This window comes from Aplysia californica, unplaced genomic scaffold, assembly GCF_000002075.1.
Source record: "Aplysia californica isolate F4 #8 unplaced genomic scaffold, AplCal3.0 scaffold00071, whole genome shotgun sequence".
Taxonomy (NCBI): domain Eukaryota; kingdom Metazoa; phylum Mollusca; class Gastropoda; order Aplysiida; family Aplysiidae; genus Aplysia; species Aplysia californica.
Window position 1 is genome coordinate 687,032 of NW_004797341.1, and position 9,919 is coordinate 696,950.

The 9,919-nt window shown below is 40.3% G+C and overlaps 1 protein-coding gene across 1 annotated transcript; it reads right to left on the bottom strand.

Annotated features, from left to right (window-relative positions):
- Window positions 1-454: 454 nt before the first annotated feature.
- Window positions 455-9,430, bottom strand: LOC101855409 (macrophage migration inhibitory factor). Its single transcript, XM_005093862.3, has 3 exons — window positions 8,819-9,430; window positions 3,176-3,348; window positions 455-820 (listed from the first exon to the last, which is right to left on the bottom strand). Exons 1-3 carry the CDS (start codon window positions 8,924-8,926, stop codon window positions 754-756), a joined length of 348 nt encoding a protein of 115 aa, XP_005093919.1. The 5' UTR covers window positions 8,927-9,430; the 3' UTR covers window positions 455-753.
- Window positions 9,431-9,919: the final 489 nt, after the last annotated feature.

A 9,919-nucleotide genomic window follows, 5' to 3' on the forward strand; every position in this document is an offset into this window, starting at 1 on the left:
TTGGTAATTGAAAAATATGTCGAAACGTTAAAATGTCTATACATCAACTGTCGATATAAGTGGATTATACTGTATCTTTAAAAGACAAGGACAGTTTTCTCAAAAACCAAACAAATATACACAGAAATGAAACCAAACTTCTCGTAAAGGTACGGCAATGCCCACTTTTGGAGAAAGTCAAGATTTCTCGAAACCCCCTAAATCTGGGTTAGCCCACTTGTCCTTAAAAGCGACCATTTTATATCTTCTGTCTGCAACTGCAATGTTCCTAACCACTACACCACAGACACCTGTACCTGTATAGTAAGGCATCAACCTGAACACCAAAATTTAAAAACACCAAAACAGCACACTGTAGTGGCAGGTAAGATGCCACACCAGAAAACAGGGAGCTAAATATTATTCAATAGCGTAGCTTAAATTATACTTTTTCACAAACCAAACTCATATAAAATTTAGAAAAACTTTTTCCAATCTTTATTCCTTTCTAAACAAGGAATGACAGGACTATAAAAAAAACTCACAAGTCTGAAAAATCTGTACTTGGCTTATATTATGTTTAGAAACTTGACATGTCATATAAACCAGCCATCATGTAAAAGTTGAAAGGTAACGGTAAGTCAAGTAAGTGGCACTTACACAAAAGACAATATATTCTTCCACAGAACACAAACAAATAAACAAATGTACAAATGGAATCATAACTAGCACTGCACAGGAGAAGTCGACATAGCAAGGTTTCTTCCAGAACATTTAGCCAAAAGTACTGCCGTTCCAGATGCACCAAGAGCGGCCGACATCAGTCACACAGATGAAAAACCTGGTAGAAAAAAGATTATTCTTTATTAAGTGAAAACAATCATAAACAAAAAAAAAGGTGAGCAATAAATTAATATATTTCTGAAAAGTGAAGTTATCAGTACGCAGTGCCTTTTTTTAAAAAACATTGACATTTTTATGTCCTCTTTTTTTAGGTTTATTAAGAGTTTTACGGCACTTGCAACACAATAATTGCGAAGATTAGAGGTGTAACAAAAGAGTAATATTAACAAACACAAAAAAGAAGGAGAGATATGGACGACAGACACTTGATAGGAAAGATGGAGCAAACCTCACCAGAGCACCCGCCAACCACCCGATCAACACAATATAGATCATTTCGGAGGAGGGCTTCCGACTTTGCCTGTCAGGGCAAACCAGGGTTGAGTGGGATACACATACATCCCAAGCAGAAAGACTGAGATACTTGATAAAAATTTTCTCCCCACTTGGAAATCAAACTCAGTTTAAGAAACGGGACCTCCAAGCTTAACGTCCATCTCTTAAAGGTCCCAGCCAAATGGGAAATTCGTGTACAGCGCCTTTCCCGGTGACACAACATCGGACAGAGCTGAGGCTCAAAGCCACAAACCAGCAATACCACTATTATAGGTCCAATAGCCTAAGCACTAGGCTACCGATGTGATTCAAGCAAACATAATCGTAACTGAGTAACTCCATCCGAAATACATGTGTGCATATACAAAACTGTGGCAGAGACAGTTGCAAACCAATCACACATGACCAATTCAGATAAAAAATAAGTAGGCTTTGTGGAAGGTGAGTGGGAAGAGCTTAAAAGTGTGTAAAATTTTCAAAGGACAAGTTTTTACTGTTCTCAACAAGAATCAGGCGTCACTTTTTTTTTTTTTTTTTTAAATTATTATTATTATTATTATTATTATTATACTCAACAGAAAACAAACAACAACATTGGCAAAAACATGTCTATGTTTAAAATACAATCCATGACAAGTCTTTCCTGAAAAACAACAAGAAGCACCACATTTATTAATGATCCTATAATTTAGAAACAACAATAACCATGTTTTTCTTTCAAATGCATGCATTTAATATCTTCTGGGGGGAAATACTGAATGAATTACTGAGTGATCTCATTCTTTGGGCTGAGTAACTCGATCTTTCTGGTAACAGAGTCACTTCCCTTAACCGTTTTTCAGGGAAGTGCGTTTGACGTGGAGGGAGTGCGTTTCGCATGGAAGTAGATTTCGCGTGGGTACACGCCAAAGCGACTTTAAGAGCCTACAACACCAAGCACTCAGGCTATAAATGAAGAGAAAGCCCAGGCAAAAGGTGGATCGATGGTGTCAAAGAAACCCTAAGAAAACATAACATCACAACTGAAAGAGCAGCAGAGCTGGCCTACCATAGAAAACTGCATCTCCCCTCAACGTTAAACGATAACAGAGGATGAAAAAGTAAAAGTAAGTAAAAGTAAGTAACAAGCAAAGAAAAGAAAAGGAGAAAAGGACAATAGATGTTTGATAGGAAAGAAGGAGCTCACCAAACCAGAGCACCCACCATCCACCAACACTCTGTTGTGAGAATTTCACAAATCTGAAGACGTAAACGTACTTCCTAGTCCAGTTCCAGACTATTTCTTATTACTTTTTCTCTCCGCCCATTCCCAAAATCTAAGGAACAAAAAAAAAAAAGAAGTGTTATCGCTAACCTTTTAATTTTCAATTGGAATACTGATTTAATGGTGAAATCAATTAAATATAAATTCAAAGTAAAAATAAAATGTTTATTCTAGTCACTTTGAATTTATCTACCCTCCCCTCCGGTTGATTAATTTCTTAGTCACAAATCAGCAGACTTTGCACACAACCAAAAATAATTTTTCGAATGGCTGGTCTCCCAGAGATTATTATTGCCCAACTGTTGACACAAAAAACTCTCAAAACCAAACAAAAATTATAAAATGGAGACTGTCAAGCAACAAATCTACAGCTCTGTTAGTTCTTTAGATCAGTTTCAGCTGGTAGTGACAAGAAGCTGAATTAGCGAACATGATTTTCACCAACTCGTACACTTTGATGTTGTTATTGTTGTTGTTGTTGTTGTTATCGATCCCGCAACACCTGGGCCCTTGACCTTCTGTCCAATGCCTTAGGTAGGCCTACACTTAGATTTAAAAAAAAAAAATAGCTTAAAATGTAGAGACCTTTGCGAACAGGACTGCTTTCTTTTAACAAAAAAAAAGACTCTCGCTCAGATCTCGGCAAGGCAGTAAACACGTAAATACAGAGACTGGCTCATGTGAGAAGCATGCATTATGTTTTTGTGCATGAACGAGCGATTGATCAAAGGAAAAAACAACAACCGAACAAACCTGTCTTTCTTTATTCCGAGCTTCTGTTCAATGAACTCTGAGATTATAGGAGCAAGTTCCCTGTTTTTTTCCGCTGAAACAACACCAATGCAACCAAGACTAATATTTGCACAAGGCTCTGACGACCCTTGAAAGGACATCAGTTGGTCCGGATTGACTTGAACAAGGATAAACTGAAACAAAGAAATAGTACTGCTGTCAGCAGAAAAAATACACCTATTTGTTCAAAATTGTTTTTTGAGATGAAAAGGAAAAACAGAATACATTTGTGAGGCATCATGGTGAAATCAGACACTCGTCAAAACAGCATATTTTTCCTTTGGTTTGGTAAATTTTATCCAATTTTTTTTGGGGGGCTCAACACCTTTTAGATCTATCTATTTTTAAAAACACATTTCTCTGTGGATTTTGCTGGAAGGCATTGATTTAAAGCACAACAAATGTAAACCTTCATTTCTCAAGGACTCTCAAGCTATGGAAGTTACAAACTTGGGAAGGTGACCCCACCGTCTTCAATCGGAAATATCTCAATTTCTATTCCAGATAGAGATGGGTATTATTTTTCATCGAATGCAAGACAAATGAACAGGCTTTAAATAAAAGATGATACCATTAACTCCACATACCCAAAAATCGACGAGCGCCTGATTCCATATCTTACTATTATTCTGTTGTTAACACTTTGCCATCACAAGGTTCATTATAGTAAAAACCCTTGCCATTACAAGCATTGTGGGGAAAATCTGAAGAAACTGGGAGGTAAACATCGCCAATCTGCGTTTAGTGACTGCAGTGGAAGTTCGTCGTTCTTGCCAATCGGCAAGATGTGACGGCAAAGTTATCATCAATGCCTTTCACCCCTGGCAGGGTATAGGCCACATGACAAGCTCCTTCCATTTATCTGGGCCATCCTTCGTAGCTCGTTCCAAGTGAGCTTCATCTCTCTCATGTCCCTTTCCATACATCTCCTCCATGTCTCTCGTGGCCTACCCCTGCCTCATACTCCCTGTGGGTTCCATTGCAGTGACTGCCTTGTGATGTTTCCGCTGGGCTTTCTGAAGGTGTGTCCCATCCAACGCCACTTTCTTAGTCCTATTTCTACTTCTATATATCCTTTTGTCCTGTCCTTTCCCATAGCTCTTCATTTCTTATTCTATCCTGCCACTTAATTCTTAGGATACTCCCCATACATCTTTTGATGAAAGTCTGGACCCCCCCCCCCCCCCCCCCCCCCCGTCCTGATTTTGGTGCCCGTATTTGTTGGTTACGTAAAAAGAATGTAATGGTGCAAATTGTTATGTTTTCAAGAGAAACGAAACAAGAGAAAGGGGAATTGTTGAGTCAGTAATGATGATGATGTTGATGATGGTAGCAATGGTGACGGTAATGGTAATTGTGATGGTGAGCATGAGGATGATTATTTATGTTGGCGATGATGATGTTCTGATGTAGGAAATGACGTGCTTATTAGTCTTAGTGTTAAGTTTGTTTGGTGCTTAATCTGGACCCCGCCAGGCTGTCCTGGGGGGCAGGACACAACCCTCATTCCCAACTCCTCGCATAGAGTGACCAAAAATTTGTAAATAATTTGTCATCTTCATCCCCAGCATTTAATAAAAGTAGGCAGAAAAATCACATGGGAGACGTTTCTAAGTGATGACATTGTAAGTGTGTTTGTTACCCTACGTCAATGCTATCATATTTTCAAAACAGTGAAAGGAATATGGCCAATAATCTGCGTAAAAATTAATTTTCATAGTCAAAGCAGACTAACTTGTGTGCTTACAAGTTACCGCAATCGTCATTCGCAACCGGTCCCGAGGCACTTCTGTGGTCGTCGGAGCATGTAAAAAACCTGAAAAACCATGCCCAGACGACCAGAGAATTACAGGATTGCCACTTCCTAAAGAGTTATCAGCAAGTTCACCATAAGTGTATCAATATATTAATGCACACAAAAAGCAACACGCAGTACTGGAGGACCGGAAGCGAAGCTGCGTCTAGCGACAACTCAGATACCACGGGCATTAAAAGTCCCCGTCTCCAAAGAGATAGAACATTTATAGGCCACTATTAATGAAATGGAAAGACAAACTAGTTAGTATTACTATTAAGTGCAGGAAATGTTATATCAAATTACTTCCCTATTCTATCCCCATGTGATGACACGCGACCGCGAATGACACCATTAAGTCTGACTAAGAGTATAATGAAGGCAAAGAGATGTTAAAAAGTACAAATTGCACAATTAAATTACGTAAACACACACACACTCACACAATAGTTAAGTATAACAGTCTTCCACTTAAGCTCGCTCTCATGCGGGGACGAAACAAAAGTGGCACGAGATGGAGACTGGAAGCCTAGCCTTTAGCTCTTAGCCCACAATTGTCTGAGACTACATTCACTCTCATAAATTTCTATGATATTCTTACTTTCCCATACTTATGTTTAGATACTGTTAATTTTCCGATTGCAATAGCTGCATTTGTTAACCCCCATTCCCGGTGACCTACATGGTATCGATTCCCTTCACTGCCCCAAGTAAACCTATTTTCTCATTAATTACAATTGATGTACCTACGTGGACCTGTAAATCTTTTTCAATTTCTTTCCAAAGTGGCTGGACCTTCTTACAATTATAAAAAAAGAAAGTCTGGACTTTATTCAGCATTGTCTTTGATGTCTTCAAAGTTTCGCAGCCGTAGAAGAGCACAGACGTGATGACAAAGTATTCACAGGGAATAATTACTATAAGAAACTGAATCAGTTCACAGTCATTAATGATAGACTATATTATATTTCATAGCAGGCCTCCTAGATCTTATAACAACAAAGATTTCTAGTGATTTTTTCTTTATTATCATTTCAGAGAAAAGGACAAAAATGAGTCTAAAATAATAATAATAATAGTAGATAGCATTTGTATAGCGCATATCCCCGCTCAACAGCAGGCTCTATGCGCTTTACACTATATTATTACCCCAGCAGATCAAAGAACACTCCGAAACATTCTCAGCTTCCCGGGAAGCATACAGTGCGAGCAGCCGATTAAGCGCTCAAACACTAACAAACTGACAAGATCTTTCGCTGTCTATAGCCGGGTACCCATTCCCACCTGGGTGAAGTGAGGAAAATTCGTGTAAAGTGCCTTTCCCAAGGACACAACGTCGGGCCCTTGACGGGATTCGAACCCACGACCTTACGGTTGCGAGTCCGAGAGCCTAACCACTAGGCCACAGACGCCACTATGATATTTGTTTATTTTTTACGTTTTCCCTCTTTCTTTGACTTTGGTTTTAACCCAATGAAAATGAAAGTTTTAATGGTAGATCAGCTGAGCTGATTCTTCAAGGGCTAGCCAACAGGCGACGTTCACGGCGTAGTTGGCAGGCTATGTTCACGGTGCCCTGAATGCAGTTTGCAGGCGCTGTTGAGGCTACGTTCATGGCACTTAATACTAAAGTTTCGTTTAGGGGGAGTGTCCACAGCCGGTTTAAGTCAGCCGATTTAAGTCAGTGACGACAATGATGTGATGTATATCATTTTGGCCAGCTTCAAGTGTTCCATCCCATGAGATGAAGGAAAACGAAGCGTCCTTACAGAATTAAAGTCGGGATATGGGATATATATGGAAAATTGGAAACAGTAGCCTACATGGGAGACAAGAGGTGAGAGATGGGAAACAGAAGGTGGGATTCAGAAGATGGGACTGGTCATAAAATGTGTACAATAATGGCTGTATTGCTGCACCGGGTCAGTCTGGGAACCGACGCAGAGAGAAAATGACGGGAATCAATTATTCTTATTATAAAACAACTCTCTCTTTCTGTCCGTCTCTCCCCTTTCTCTTTCCTTCTCTTTCTCCCCCCCCCCCTCTTTATTTTTCTCTGTCTGTCTCTCCCTCCCTCTTTCTCTCCCCCCCCCCTTCTCTCTCCCCCTCTCTTTCTCTCCTCCCCCCAACCTTCTCTCTTTCTCTCCCCCCCCCCCGCCCTCTCGCTCTCCTTCTCTCTCTCTCTCTCTCTCACACACACTGCCCACAGACAAAATTGCACGCTTTCAACTCGAGAGCGCTGAAACGTTTGTTTACACTCGTTATATCACGGGCTGTCACGCGCTTGTTGTGTTCGTTGGGCTCTTTAGATCATTGTTTGATTTATAACAAGACGTGAGACACACATTGGGGTAACGGTAAGGAACATTGAGGCAGCCATCTTGGTAACCCAGAAAATGCAACAGTTTATTTCTTTAGAATTGATTACAAAATATCATATCCTGATCGGTATCGATTTTTATCATTATTATCGAATATGACAGCGCTAACACGTAAGGTCGCGTCCAAGTCTCGCGCAGACGCGAAATAGGGCAATTGAAACATCTTGATAGGCATATATTTTTGTCATATATATAGGCCTTCTATCCTAATAATAATAATAATAATAATATATTAATGTAATATTTATATATCGCATTTCCAAAAAAGTAGAGCTCAATGTGCTTAACATTGGAATATTATCCATTTTTCAAATGCGTTGTTGCGTATTGAGAGTTCGTCATTTTCCCTTACACTGGCGAGCGTTAAAAAAAACCCAGCCTTTGCATCGTAAGTATAGCTGATCCATTATTAATTTAAATGCATTGACAGACCTTTTTCTTTTTTTTACAACCTGACTATGGAAAAAAAACAATCTTGCACTTTTGGTGCAAGCCTCTCAACGCAAATAACGAGAGAATCTTCTGTAATATGTACTGAGCCCACAGCCACGAGAGTTCGCGATGTAACGACAGGGTACAGCAAGACTGTACGCGAATCACAACTCTCAACTCACCGGAAGTTCCCCCTAGCCTGCTCGCAAGCCTCTGGTGCAAGCCGTACGCTGCTCCCAAGGCGCTTTTTCGGTAGTTCCCACCCCGCAATTGCTATTCACGGGTTTTGGCCCCAAGAATATGAGGGTTTCAGGGGGGCATACCCCCCCTGAATTTTACCACAATTTAATGTTTTGCAGTTGTTAGGTTTGACAGCTCGCCGCGAATCAAACGTATAGATCTAGATGTAGATCTAGATCTAGGTCAGGCTCAAATAAGGGGGGTGGGAACTACCGAAAAAGCACCGCTCCCAAGCCTTCGATAAATCGAGCGGGAAGATTGAAGAATACCGGACCACTCGTACATTATTGCGCGAGAAAGTGGGGTAGGTGGGGCGGGTGGTTGGGATGGAGGAGGGGGGAGGGGGGTTCAGGGTGGTCTCCCCCCTGACAAAATTTTAACGAATAGATCTACCGGTCCGAGATTCTCCATTGAGAGATATTAAAAACGGGAAAATTATGAATTCGTAAGGTTGAGACATAGGCAAAGTCAGTTCGCTGGTCCGGTATTCTTCAATCTTACCAATCGAGCAGACTCCAGCTCTACTAGATTTTTAGATCTAGATCTAGATTATCTAGTCTAGATCAAGAAGATATAAAATCTAGATCTAGAATTTCTAGATTTCTAGGGTTAGATATCTAGATCTAAATCTAGATCTAGATCTAGATTTTCTATATCTATCTATAATCTAGATCTAGATTCTAGCCTCTATACTAGACTAGTAGATCTATAAATAAATATAAAATGAAAATAAATAAAATTTTCAGCAGAACTTACGTTTTCAGGCTTGCCCAGTTGAGCTGAAACAAATTTTGTTGCTTCAGGGAGGAAATCCCCGGGAATTTGATCCCGTTTTAAGTTAGTAGAAATGGAGAGAATCGGCATTTTGTTTCCAGCAGACAAAACACAAGCGCTGTCCTGTAGCCTAACTCTGTAAATCGAAGACTCTAAGCTGTGGAAGTGAATGTTGTTTTCGTCCGACCAACACAACCACGCTCTTCAGTGCAGAGGTATTATGTTTGGTGTTTAGGCCTGTGAGTCAATTGCGCGAAGCTTCTGATAGGAATGTCATGTGACACAAAAAAAGACTCCCCCTCTTCAATAAATTTTACGTGACCTTGCAAAAGTACCCTGTCATCGCCTTAGCAAATAATCTTGGCCATGATAATCTAACACAGTTCAGCTCTGTTTTTCTCGATACCTTTGTGTGTGTGTGTGTGTGTGTGTGTGTGTGTTTGTGTTAGTGCTGGGCGGGAATCGATTCGATGCATCGATACCCCGACGGTATCGGAATCGAATCGATAGGTTTGAAAAGGATCGATACATGAGGACTAATTATTCCCAAAGATAGTAGGCTACATAACAAGATGGTCCACTCAGCCAAAAAAATGTCCGCCGGAAGTCCGCTCTTTGCTTCAGATGGCGCTGCAATCTGTTTTGAAGCTCTCTTTCGTTTTTCCAGAACAAGAATAGGAATAGCACCTCCTTGCGTGCGCAGATCGACTGCTGTTCATCAGCAGTTCGGGTTCGTTCAATGCGGAGTTTTAGGGGTTTTTAAATTTTAGGCCTAGACTCTAATGACCTCTCGCCTTTCATTCTAAAGTCAAATTAAACGAAGAAAACAATCACCCTTTCCTCCGGAACAGGTTTTTTTGTCAGCGTCACCATTTTTAAAAAGCGTTCTTCCGAAATATATTTTAAAAACTGCTAGTTTCACGTTGATTTTTTAAACACAAGTAGGGTAACTCTGTTCGCAAAAGGTGTGCATTTGCGAAGAAGCGCCACCGAATTTTGAGGACACGTTTTTAATTGGCTCAAAGAGAGGAGTGGCCCCTCTTGTTATGTAGACTCTTTGTTTTTCCCAGGCAATTCACTGAT